Below are 13,880 nucleotides of genomic sequence, written 5' to 3'. Positions count from 1 at the left end.
ATATGTAGAGCTTAGGTGCTGTTAAAAAATTACATATGTGTTGTAGTTTGTTAGCTGTTCATATTTAATTTGAAGTCTTTAACGAGAAAAATAGAGAATGCACTTAAATCTGGACTATTAAAAAAGCTATAGCACATATATTCCTTTAAAAAAAAAAAAAAAAAATAAAATAAAATTAGAAGTCCAAAAGAGTAAATGAACACATTTTTGGGTCTTTTGGATACAATTGCAAAAAACTAAAACTGAGGGATACAAAAGCAAAAAACAAAACACCAAAGAAGCAAACAACTGAACAAGGGAGTAGAGCTGTAAAAAACGAAGTGAAAAAAAAGAAGGCAATGATGTCAACGTGTTTCCCTGTCAGGCGCGAGGAAATCTCTGTTAGCGGTTCTTGTCAGGCTTTGCTGTTATCGAAAGTATATAAAAACAAAAAGAAAACGTTTTTCTAAGGGAATCTTGAGAGCGCAATTCCCCACCATTTTCGTTGGTTTTCCACAGTCCGAAGTTCCACGTTCGCCGTGTTGTCCGGTTTGCTTTATCCCACCCCCCACTTCGACGACCCTACAAATTCAACCAATCATTCATCGTTCATTAATATTAATGCCTGTCTCTCTCTCTCTCTCTCTCAAGTCTTCGCAGAGATTCTTCATTGCTGTACGGGCAACCAATTTTGTTCTGATCATCGTGCTCTGTTTTGGAGGTTAGAGCCTAGAGGGTAATACAGCACGTTATTGCCTCGACATCCGTCTCTCTCTCTCTCTCTCTCTGGGTGTGTGGATGCTTTGGAGTTTCATGGGATATGAAGTCTGACTGTGTAAGAATCCCTCCCTCTTCATCTTTCTTCACCTTCTTCAATACCCAGTTTTTGTTTTTCCTTTTTATTTTCCCTGTCTTGGTTTGAACCCATAAAAAAGAAAAAACAGAGAGAAGCAAAACTTAACTCAGTCTGGCTATTTTGTAAAACTTGTGATGTCGGTAGGATGAGGGTCTCTGAAAATGTTTACACAATTCAGAATTTGCTTCCATGTCTCATTTTCGCTATTTGATGATTTACAACTTTTGCCACTTTTCATGAAAAAAGGGCAAGGACTTTTTCGATTTGCAGATGAACATAGCAATTGGCAAACAAGTGCATATTTGTGAAATGTGTTGAATTCTCTCTTTCACTGTTCATTTAGGGCTCTTTACTCTTTTGAGTTTTCTGTATGTAGAATGTGAGCCTTTGTTTCGTTAAGTCTCGATTGACATTAAGCAATGGTCCAAATTTCTGTCTTCAATTGATTTTTTTTTTTTTTTTTTTTTGCATATTAACATTAAATCTCGGTTGACATTAATGTTGCAATATTAACATCTACAATGCACTAAAAATATAGTGCATTGTAGATGTTAATATTGCAACATTAAGATCTCTGACTGAACCAGTGGACCTGATTCAACTGCTCTCTTACTGAGGGGATGTCTATCATCAATGATCATGATCATGATTAACTTAAAAAAATTGCCTTGTATTTGTTTTCCTTTTTGATAAACGTGGTGATTTTTCCTTTAAATTTTGCTATCTATTGTTCTTTGAGATATGCTATTTCCCAGCATTACCTTGCATTCTCAGCTGATGTGGCATGCTCAATTCATCATTAGATCAATCTTGAGAATGCTGGGAGAATGTTAAATATCATTTCTCTTGTTCTTTTTGTTACTTAAACAACTGGTGACACCTTATTCTAGTAAAATTTAGCTCTATCTCATCGGAAGGTGTTGATTATACAACTACTTATATTCTTGAGGTTTATCCTTGTATACTCCATTTTCTTTCCAGGTATCTGTATTAGCAGATCCAAACTATCGGAGGTCATGTCTTTGTAGCATTTTACCCACAACTTCTTTGCTTTGTCTAGTGTTCTTCATAGGGAGTGCATTCATAGGACCGGCTTACAAAGAGGTAGATATGTATATGTGACTCTAATATCTGATTTATGCTTTTGAAGGTCTATATAACTTTCCAGTCTTTAGAATTATTCAACATTTTTTTTTTCAATTGGTATTTTGCATCTTTAGCTGTTACTCTTCCTTTTTTTCTTTTTCTTTTTTTCAATTACATTTTGCAAGAGTATTTTCTGTGGATTACTGGTATTTCAAATAGCCAAAATATCTGGGTTTAAAATTCTGTTAAGTTTTATGTTTATTTGCCTTTGTGCCGTGCGGTTATCTCAAGTTGGGATGTTAAATGCTTCTTGTTTTGCAGAAATTGTCAATATGGGGACTAGGTGGTAGTTTGCAGAATTCAAAATTCAGCCAATGCGGGGTTTGTATTTCTTCCCTTAGAGCTTTGTACCCAACTTTTGTGCGTGGAAATCTACACTTATTGCTCTATATCTTTCCAGTCACATGAAATTGCTGGAATTTGTTGCTCATATTTGTTTATCTGTTTTAGAATAAATGCAGGCCTCATGGAAGCGAGGCATTACCTAAAGGTATTGTTTCCGAGACTTCTAACTTGGAAATGCGACCATTATGGGGTTCTTCAAAGGTAAGGGTTCATAAGATGAGTTTTTTTTTTTTTTTTTTTTTTTTAATACTTTCGTGGGTGGGTTTGGGAGGAGGAGGAGGGGGGGGGGGGGGGGGGGGGGGTGTGTTTCCACTTGTGATGACCTTACCTTTCAATTTTTCATTAATGATACTTGAGTTATTAAAATTTAAAGGATTATTCAGTTTACCTTTGATCTGAGGAAACTCGTTTTTTGTTTTTTACTGCAATTGTTACACTTGTATGAATTTGATATTTTTTTTTTTGTTTTATTTTATTCAACTCCTATTTGGCTTGGTGAAGAAATTCTTTCATCAACATTAAGATATCTGCTCATTTATATTGCCTTTAGGATTAAGCTGAGTTGATAATCACTGAGTAGTTGACTTATGTAATCAACCCAATATTGAAATGATTTGGACATATATAACAAAGTCCATTATCTAGTGCTAGTACCACAAGAATATGGTCTTGAGAAGCAGTTCGACATGATGTGACCACAGTTCAATCCCATTCAGTCTTTTATATTTGTATTTCGGAATTAGCATCCTAGTCTGTGTTTTTATCCTATTCTTAGTCTGCTCTTTGTGTCCTCTTCTTAGAGCTTTCTTCAATTTTTGCAATATGCACCCATCCTAACAGTGGCTTTTAAATATGATCCTTTCTTCACCTGTTGCTACTACTCTTGAGGTTTTTATTTCTTAGGAACAGTCATTCTGATATTGCTCAAACTTTTATGTAGGTTTCCTGTTAAGGCTTGCATGTTTGTGACAGTCATGTGCACTGGCAATGTTCTTTGCTAACTCTTCAATAATTTTGAGTGCTTTAAAGTTGTTTCCTATCTTATTTACATTTACATACATGTTCACCAAAAGACATATATACTTGATATTGGTACTTTCGACATTGGTCATAATATTTCCATCATGCCTCATTATATTTGTTTGAAGACGTGGTGTGGAGAATGATGTAATAAGGCAGCTGTAGCCTTCTTTCACACCACTTTTGAGAGAGAGCTGTTAGCGTAAATGTAACTATAAAAATTAATGGAATATGCAAGAAGATATTGGGAGCATTATCACCACATATTGCTAATATAATAACAAGAGGAAAGCTTTCTTGTTTGAGTTTAGAAACCAGTGAGTGAAGCCTCACCAAGTTTTCAACTAGGAGAGTTGACAATCATAATCAAAGACACTGCTATGGGTGTCATCTGGATTGATCTTTCCTACCTCCACACTTATTATTTGCATCTACGATTTTAAATTATTTGTGGAATTATTTTAAGGGAAATCAATGATTGAAATGTGATAATATATATATATATATATATATATATATATTCAGCAATATTCATAGATGCTAGAAGTTGCAAGCATTTTACAATTGGAACTGGAACTATTCAAGTCTAAGCTCTAGTTACTTTTTGAAGTGAACACTAACGTAATTGCTGTTTGAAAAATGGTTCTGAACTTCACTTTGTTAAGCTTATCTGGTTATTACCTTACAAGTTTAGACAATAACAGATAACTAATTACTTTTTTATTCTTTTCCCCCTTTTCTTCATCCTTTTCGTTTTCTTTTTGTTTAAATTATTACAGAATGTCAACTAGTCTTGAAAAACAAAACATATTTCTTCAACTTTTGCCTCTATGTAATTGATTGCTTACCGAGTATCATAACTGTGAATGACAATGAATGACTGAAGGCATAGAGCTGGTTGCTTAATTATTATTATAGCCTGTTTATGGGAAGGGTTCTGAAATTTCATTGGTTAGTATCACACTTCAGAATGTGGTACATGGATGTCATAATTATTTTTACATCATCATTATTATAATATGATTTCTATATAAGTATTGACTTGTATGCTGTTTGACAGGCTTCTTATAACAAAGATTTTCAACAGACTAATATGAATTCTACAAGTAATCTTTTTGCTATGGCTGTTGGGATAAAGCAAAAAGATCTTGTGAATAAAATGGTCAAAAAGGTACTTAGTTGAATCTGTGCATGTTCCTAATTACAATTTTTCCTGTTTTATCTTGTGGTTAATTGCTTGTTTTAACCCCATACTGCAGTTTCTGTCAAGTAATTTTGTTGTGATGCTTTTCCACTATGATGGAATTGTTAATGAATGGAAGGATTTTGAATGGAATAATCGTGTCATACACATTTCTGCAGTCAATCAAACTAAATGGTAAGTAGTTTTAGCCTTCCACTCTAATCATTATTTCTAAACGAAGTTGTATTATTCTAATTTGTCCTACTGGATTTTGGTTGTCCTGATTGCTAGGTGGTTTGCCAAGCGTTTCTTACATCCTGATATAGTTTCTGAGTATAGTTACATTTTCCTATGGGATGAGGACCTTGGAGTTGAAGACTTCCATCCCGAACAGTATGTTGACTACAACCTATTATGCACCGGAAATAAAAAAAAAAACATATTTTGAATGGAAAATTTCAAAATAGATATTGTCACCAATTTGCATATCATATACTTTTCGTCAACCTTTGTGATCAATTATAATTCGAAGTCATGGACTATCTTTTGGTTTGATATCAACTAACACAGTCGAAACACGTTGGGAGATAGATTTATTCTGATTTCTTATTGAAGCCTAAGTATGTTAGAGGGGAATAAAGAAAAACCTCTTCATAGGTTCTTAACCATAAATTCTTAAGATAACTTCTAAGCCAAAGGCTAAACAATTTTCTTCATTAAAAAGAGTAACGGAATAATAATAGGTGAAGTTGTGTTATAATGATATCATCATCTTCCTTTTATAAAACGACAAAACTCTGAACACCTTACAAACAATTTATCATGATCCTTGATTTAGACTAATTCCATCCATAGTAATACGTGACCGGTACTTGTGAACAATATTTGTTTTCCCTTCAAAGTTTGTCCTACATTAGTATTGAGAAAAGAAGTAATATGTTTGTTTATAATATTCACTTATTCTCCGTCTCTCGGGGGAAGAAAAGTAAGATTCTGTTTGTCTTATAGCAAAATATGTTTGTTGGAAAAAGTTTTCCCAGGAGATATTTGGCAGTTTTTTCTCTTTCCATTTTTCTATGTGTTTGGGATTGGCTTGAAGTATTTCATGAGTTCAAGAAGGGGAAGAAACTCTAGTAGAGTGAAAGGGAAGGGGAAGGGTGCTAATTGGTCCTTATGAAACTTAAGATTGTATCATGAAATGTGAGAGGGCTGAATGAGAATGAAAAAACGTTAAGGATTAGAGGTTTTCTCAGAGATTGGAAGGTTTATGATCATGTTAATTGGGAGTTTTTGTTATATTTGTTGAACAGATGTGGTTTTGGGGAGAGATGGTGAGTTTGGATAGCGCATTTTATTTCTACGGTGCAGTTTTCAATTCTTATTAATGGTTCTCCTTTTGGTTTCTTTAGCATTTCACATGGATCAAGGCAGGGGATCCTTTGTCTCCATTACCGTTTGTGGTTGTTATGGAAGTACTGAGTAAGATGATGTCTGATACAGTAGATAGTGGGACTCCTATTAGGATTTTCAGTGGGGTCGTGGAATAATGAAGAGATTATAGTGTCGTTTTATTGTTTGCAAATGATACTTTGATCTTTTGGAATGTAAATTGTGAACAAATCTATCATTTGCAGTGCCTTTTCTTATGTTTTGAAGCGATTTCGAGGTTGAAGCTTAATTTGACTAAATCAGAGCTAGTTTCAGTAGGCGATGTGGGTGATGTAGAGGGTTTGGCATGTATTCTTGGGTGTAATCTAGAAGTAGATGTCTGTTATAGTAGATAGCCAAACTCCTATTAGGATTTTCGGTGGGGTCGAGGATAATGAAGAGATTATCGGGTCGGTTTTATTGTTTGCAAATGATACTTTGATCTTTTGGGATGCAAATTGTGAAAAACTCTATCATTTGTGTCTTTTCTTATGTTTTGAAGCAACTTTGAGGCTGAAGCTTAATTTGACTAAATCAGAGCTAGTTTTAGTAGGCGATGTGGGTGATGTAGAGGGTTTGGCATGTATTCTTGGGTGTACAGTGGCATCTTTGCAGGTCAAGTACTTGGGTCTTTTGTTGGGAACTTCTTCCAAGGTTACTACTATTTGGGGGGTAGGTTGACTTTTATAAAAAGCACTTTTTTCTAATTTACCATCCTATTATTTCTCCTTTTCCTATTCCTGTAGGCGTGGCTAATAGGCTTGAAAAATTTCTGAGGGATTTTTTATGGGGTGGACTTGGCAGTGAGTTTGAGTTCCATATATTGAATTGATTGAAAATTTGTACTCCAATAAAATCAGGAGGTTTAAGGGTAAAAAATCTGATTGAGTTGCTCTTCTGGGAAAGTGGTTTTGGCGGTATGCTTCGAAGCGTGAGGCTTTGTAGAGATCGGTGGTGGAAACTAAGTATGATAGTTTGAGGGGAGGTTAGTGTTCTAAGGAGGTCGCGGGGCCCTTTGGATTTGAAAGTGTGGAAATATACAGGGACGGGGTGGGAAGCTTTCTCTAGATTTGTTAGATATGAGGTGGGAGATGAGTCCAAGGTAAGGTTTTGGCATGATTTATGGTGTGGGGAACAGCCCTTGAAGATTTTTTATTTGGGCTTATTTAGTATTGCACATTGTAATGAAGTGTAGGTGGCGGATCATATGCAATTCAAATGGAAATCTACAATGGAATATATTCTTTACCAAACCAGTGCATAAATGGGAGATGGAAGTGGCCTCTTATTTCCCAGAGTAAGGCAAGGAGGGGTGAGGATAGAATTTTTTGGATCCCTTCCAAAAGGGGAAAATTTGAAGTGAAGTCCCATTATCCTGTGTTATCCATTCCTGTAAATTTCCCTTTTCCTTGAAAGAGTATTTGAAGGGTTAAGACTCATGCGAGAGTGGCGTTCTTTGTGTTGATGGCGCCCTTAGGTAAAATCTTGACTTTTGATAATTTGAGTAAGAAACGTCATTGTGGTAGATTGGTGTTGCATGTGCAAGAAGAGTAGGAAATCTATTGATTACCTTATGTAAAATAGCAAGAGAATTATGGACTTCGCTTTTCCATTTCTTTGGTGTTGATTGGCTTATTCCTAGAAGGGTGAGAGAGTTGTTGGTGAGTTGGAGAGGACAAATAGGAAGTCATAATGTTTTGGAAGTTTGGAGGTTGGCTTATTTGTGTTTAATGTGGTGTTTGCAGAGAGCGGAATGCAAAGAGCTTTGAAGATCGAGAGACTTCAGTGTTAGGGTTGAAAAATATTCTATTCAAATCCTATACACATTGATAGCAACAATCAATAGTCTGCCATTTTCTACTTTTTCTGAGTTTTTGGATTTTTGTTATTTTTTTTTCTCCATATTAGAGAGGTGCTCTTGTATATTTATTGTGTACTAGGGTTGAGCCTCTTTGCTCTATTAATGAGATTGAACTGCTTATAAAATAGTAAAAAAAAAAATATTAATGACAAAGCCATTGATACTATCTATTTGTAAAATTTTTGTTTCTTAATCGTTTCAAAGCACAATAATTAGTCTAAATGTTCCCATTTATGCTTCCAGAAAAATATTTTTCTGAATAAAATCTGAGAAAGAATTTTCCTTTACAACACATGCTCTAAGTTGTTTGATTCTACCTGAAGAAAAGAGGAGGAAAGAGAAAGAGAAAGAGAAAAAGAAAAGTCATGAAATTTTGTACCTTTAAAAAGATAATGAAACTTTGGTTTGTTCTTTACGCATGTCAGCCGTGGAAGTTTCCCAAAGAAATTTTTTAACTATGTTATCGTGAGTATATAATTGTGAAAACCTGTAACAATAAGTTCTTATTACACGCTCATAAAGGGAAATGTGAAAGCTATTGACAAATCATGCCTAGTCATGCTTAAAGCACAAAGTTCCAAGTGTCAAGGGAAAAGCACGTCTTGATCTTAACGCAAAATGCATTTAAAGAAGTACAAAAAGAAAGTGTTTTGTAGACGCAGCAGACACAACAAAAAAGCTTTTTTATTATATTTTTTTTTAAAAAAAGTCATAATCTGCAACCAATTAAGAATGACCATTGATCTGTGTAACTCACTTTATTTCCATCCATTGTCAAGTATGTTTTGTAAATCCATGTGCTTGAATTTGATTATTGCTATCATGGTTGGGTATATTTTCTTATGTACAAGAAATGAATTGTGCAAAGTAGAAGATGATAGTATCTGCAGTTAATATTTTAGTTTCATTTGATTTGATAAATACCCGTCCCATTAATAATTTTATTCAAATTTATTTTTAAAATTTTAAGAAACTAAATAAAATCCAATATTACATACTGTATGATATTTCTTTGAGAAATGCTTATATTCCTGATATTCTTTCTACTCTTGATACTTCTAGATATGTGTCTATAATTAAAAGTGAGGGGCTTGAGATATCACAGCCAGCACTTGATCCTAACAAATCTGAGGTGCATCATCAAATTACCGCTCAGGGGAGGAGAACAAAAGTGCACAGGTACTCTAGTAGCCTAATTGTTCAATATCGCAGGGAGGGAGTATTCTATTTTTTTTTTTAAAAAAAAAATTCTAGTTTATTGCTTTTGAATTGTACCAAACAATTTCAAACTCTTTGCATGGCAGACTTTAGTTACTAACTGTGCACCATGCTACTAATACTAAAACCTGATCCATATTTGAGACGATGCTTCTAATATTAAAATCAGATTCAGCAAGATGGTAATTCACTATCTGGCTATGATTAGCATTCTGCCTCAGCTGCTTAGGTTGCTCCTATTGGGCTTTTGCAAATATTCTTAACTAGAAAAATCTTTAACTCCGGACCTGACTGACCTAACTAAATGGTTGTACTACTGAAATAAGAACACATTCTTTGGACTTCAAGAATAGCATAGAAAAAAGTCCAGGAAATGTCATCACAGCTGTTGGTTTCTATCTTCTGCTGTCTTTTGTTGGGAATTTAATTAATTTCTGCAGCGTCTTGAATGTTTGTTGTTTTACTGAAGCAGCTATCATTGATTCCACTATATGCTCAACAGTGCTGATTTTGCTTAACAATGCATCATTTGGTTCAGTATGCTTCAAAGTAGTTGCTAAATCTGGTCTGCATGTTGTGTATGCTTTTGGTACATGTGTCTGCAGAAGGATTTACAAGCCTGGTGGCAGTGGGAAAGGTTGTGATGGCAGCAGTACAGGTCCTCCATGCACTGGGTAAAAGTATTGCATGTACTAGAAGTATTTGGTTTTGTTAATATTTATTAGAATAGTTTAAAAAGTCTAACTATTTCATTGCTGAAGAAGGTGTAGAAGCTATATTAGAGAATTCCTCTTCTTACATCATCTTTATTGCAATAGTTGAAGTTATTGTACTTGACAAGACAAAGATGAAAATCTGTGTTGCAGGTGGATAGAAATGATGGCACCTGTTTTCTCAAAAGCTGCCTGGCGGTGTGTATGGTATATGATCCAGGTGTGACATTTCTACTTTTTTAGTGATGAAATAAGTCGAAGGATCTGCAGAGGGTTCTCATTAATCAATATGTTCAGTTGTTTCGATAAGATGTGCTTAAATTGACACAATATAGAAACGTTTTAAACTAGAAACTCCTACTTAGATAAGGCTAAACTTGTCAATAACTAAAAGATCCAAAATAAACTTTTACTGGAATAATATTGGCAAAACTTTTAAGCACATAGGCCAACGCCTACCAACTTCAGCACCAAAAAACTTAAATCTCTAAAATAACCAAAATACACCCATCCCAAAATTTTCAGTTTAATCTCCTGATCTAAGGAGATTGGAACCAAGAGGGTTTAGGCATGCCCCAACAACAAAATTGATATATATATATATAATATAGAACTCCTATTGAGCCCATCTATGGACACTGCATTGATTTTTCATTTCTATATGCACACCTGACCTTATCTCATCAAATTTGTTTACTTTTTGTGTTTCTTTTCCCTTTTGAGAGAGCAGGGTGAGGTTGAGTGCTGTAGTGCTTATTCTGGCCATTTTGGTACAAAATTGGGGAGGATGTAAAATGTATTTATACTAGTGGATCAAACTGTGTAATGCATGATATGCATTAGAAGTCCAAAGCAATGGCAGGTGGAAAGGGGCTGGTTAGGGTTTTCTTGTTAGATTTTTAATGATACTTGGGTCTTTGTATAATGCTGTAGTTGATCAATTTTTATCATATTATGGAGGTTCCCCAAACCCTTTTAACTTAGTGATTTAGATTATAACGTATGGTCTCATTCTGGTTAACTCATTTAGCTTACTTGGTCCATAATTATTTGACAGAATGACTTGATCCATGCTTGGGGCCTAGATATGCAGCTTGGTTATTGTGCACAGGCAAGCTCCTTATTTTGTTTCTCTCTCTCTCTCTCTCTCTCTCTCTCTCTCTCTCTCTCTTAAAGATCTACTTGACCGAAAGTTGTTGCCTAAAGCCATTTGCCCCTGTCCAGGGCGATCGAACCAAAAACGTTGGTGTTGTGGATGCTGAGTACATAGTCCATTATGGTCGTCCTACACTCGGAGGCACAGATGGAAATGAGGTCTGATTTTGTGACATCTATATGACGAGACTAACACTGAATTTTAACATGATATGACATTGTGACCTTGAGCTGTAAAAGCTGAAGGAGTTTGTTAGAATTTTGACTATATAAACAATCCATCTCATGTTTTGAATTTTGTAGGATCTGTTACTCTTACAATTGTGTCGATTGTTTAGTAGTTTACTTTCTCATACGATGGTTGACTAGATTGGAACGCGTTGAAAGAGTCATCAGTAGTTTCAGATCTTGTGCTAAGGTCTAATGTCGTTTTGAAAGAAGTTTTGCTTCTTTTCCAATAGCTTAACAATGCTCCGAGCTTGGTTAGAACTTGCTTCCTTGAAAGTGAAAACTAGTAACCATGCGGATAAATTTTTTTTTATAAATGAATACTCAACTCTACTTAACTAAGCCTTAATCTCAACTAAATTGGGATGGCTCCATGATCCTATTTCAACTAATTATAGTCAGCAACATCTTTCCCTCCACCCCCCACCATTCTATCCTATCTAAGAGTATAGAATTACAAACAGTTCCAAGTGCAAAATGCTACCTTCACTCCATTTTTCTACAAAATTCTCTTACTCCACATAAAAACTGACTTGTCATGTACAAGTGTATAAATCACAAGATAAATTACTAACTTAGCATGCCAATCACCCAGACCCATCCATGCCATTGGTGGGGCCACAAAATTCATGTCTTTCTTATTATCTATCTGGCATTCTCCGTGGCACTTCATTGCATGTAGGATATGTTTTCTGTAAACAAGTTTTTGTCTGGAAAGCATAAAGCATTGCTCTTTCAAGTAGGATTAGTTAATTATATTATAGGCATACCAGTGTCATTATCCTTTGTAGTCCATATGGCTGTATGATGTGTAGTTTAATCGCATCTATCCCGTCTCAAATTGCTTTTTTTCCATTCCACCTCTTTCTTCCATTCGTTCAATGGCTTTGTGAGAGAAATCAGGTATGTAAAGCCAATATGTCTTATGGGACGAGTGTAAGCTGAATGCCAGTAACTATACAATTGAAAACAGATAGTAAATGAGGTGTGACTGTTTCCTTAGCTATTATCAGGATGGTGCTTTTGTGCTTCATAATTCCAAGATTTCATTTCCCAGAGGATTTTATCTGTGTATGTTGCAAACTCCAATTTAAGATTTTTGTGAGATAAGTATATTGTTAATTTTGTTTTCCTGTATAATGCTATTTATAACATTCACTTATCCAAAAGAAAAGAAAAAGAAAAAGAAAGATTGCTATTTCTGACATTCAGTTTTGGTATTAATTACCAATGAATATTTATAAATGCAACAGAATTCATTGCACTTGCCCAGACTTGTCAAACTAAAGAAGTACAACCAGCATGAAAGATTAATTTCTTTTTATAATCTGTAATGTTTTTGCCTTCTATATTATCTTCATCAAACTTATCTATGTTTGTATTGCAGGCATCACCTCAGTCTCGTACAAAGGATCATAGGGTTGATGTAAGTCTTGAGTCTCAACAAAAACTTTATCCATCGAAACTGCTTTTGTCTAGTTCCCTAGGCTGGTTAGAAATGCATTTTAAAATTGCTTGTCTAGTTTCGATTGAAATGCTCCAATATCTATTAAAGAAGCTATTTTCTGGGATAATTAATGCCTGTTGTTCACCAAGGGCATATGTAATTCTCGGTTGAAGTCTATTCTGTTCTTATGTTCTCTTATTTCTTCCTAGTACCATCAATCCATACTGGTGAGCAACAGGCATTTGAAGATTACTTTAGCATGGAGGATATATGACAAACTCATGAGGAATTAAAACCGCTAGGTCCAGGGAAAGAATCTAGAGTACGTAATATCCACTCCAATTAGGAAACTCTTGCTTTTACATGATGGAGAAAAGGTGCACCGAAATTGAGTTAGTCTACCACTGCTGATTTTAGGGGAATCAAATGTTGACCAGGGCTAATAGGGAGGGATAGTTTGAGAGACAAGCATGCCAATATGTTCTGAAATAGGAATCAAATGCAACACCTCTCTTCCATAAATTCCTTGGTCGTCTCCTTGAGATTTTGCATTCCAATCTATTAGTTATTTTGAATGGAGTATGAACGTGTTTTGTACAGGTGAGGAGGCAATCGTACATTGAATTGGATATTTTCAGAAAACGATGGAAAAAAGCTGTTGAGGAGGATGAATGTTGGATTGATCCATACCAACAGCCTGTGGAGGAGAGAATACTTTAGTTCTCATTTGAGGGTGTCTTCAAATGTTCATGTAACATATGTACCATTATACATCACAGATGTTGTAAAGATAATGCAAGCCCTCAAGAGGCCAAAGACTGTTGAATACTGATAGGTACATCACTGCGTATACCTTCATTGAGACCTAGTTTGATACACTTCCATTTTTCATATATATTATAATGAACTCTTGTAATTTTGCCTCTTTTTTTTTTTTTTTCTTTTTTCCAAATTATATTTTTGTAACTACAAACAGAAATTGTACGCATTTAACTCGAACTCTATTGGCTTTTTTTAAGAAGAGATATTGTGATCTCTCCTCATACAGAATGAGAAGCAGCCTTGTCAACTCCACTTGAACTTGTAAGTCGATTTTATTTACTTTAAATCGACTAACATTTTTTGAAGATGCCGAGCATTTGAGATCAGCATCTGTTTTGGTTGAGTATTTGGAACAACATTTTCATCTTATTGCTGAGATGACATTATTCTGATTGTAGTGGAGATGTCATTGTTCTGGACTGAATCATCGTTTGCTTCTTGGAAAGAGTAATACTATACTTCACATCACAATTATATTA

General features: G+C 34.9%; 1 protein-coding gene across 2 annotated transcripts; it reads left to right on the top strand.

Moving 5' to 3' along the window:
- Positions 1-377: 377 nt before the first annotated feature.
- Positions 378-13,495, top strand: LOC133851803 (uncharacterized). 2 transcript variants are annotated; one of them, XM_062288384.1, is made up of 14 exons: positions 380-814; positions 1,817-1,939; positions 2,243-2,302; positions 2,432-2,527; positions 4,407-4,517; positions 4,606-4,724; positions 4,821-4,922; positions 8,881-8,997; positions 9,642-9,710; positions 9,903-9,969; positions 10,807-10,860; positions 10,974-11,063; positions 12,520-12,558; positions 13,180-13,495. In XM_062288384.1, the coding sequence occupies exons 1-14, from the start codon at positions 800-802 to the stop codon at positions 13,297-13,299; spliced, it is 1,182 nt and encodes a 393-aa protein (XP_062144368.1). In that variant the 5' UTR covers positions 380-799; the 3' UTR covers positions 13,300-13,495. The 2 variants fall into 2 exon arrangements, with proteins under 2 accessions (XP_062144369.1, XP_062144368.1); XM_062288385.1 differs by lacking the exon at positions 1,817-1,939 and having other exon boundaries at positions 378-814.
- The last annotated feature ends 385 nt before the right edge of the window (positions 13,496-13,880 follow it).

Source organism: Alnus glutinosa, chromosome 12 (assembly GCF_958979055.1).
Source record: "Alnus glutinosa chromosome 12, dhAlnGlut1.1, whole genome shotgun sequence".
Classification (NCBI taxonomy): domain Eukaryota; kingdom Viridiplantae; phylum Streptophyta; class Magnoliopsida; order Fagales; family Betulaceae; genus Alnus; species Alnus glutinosa.
This window is presented reverse-complemented; position numbering and strand designations above follow the sequence as displayed.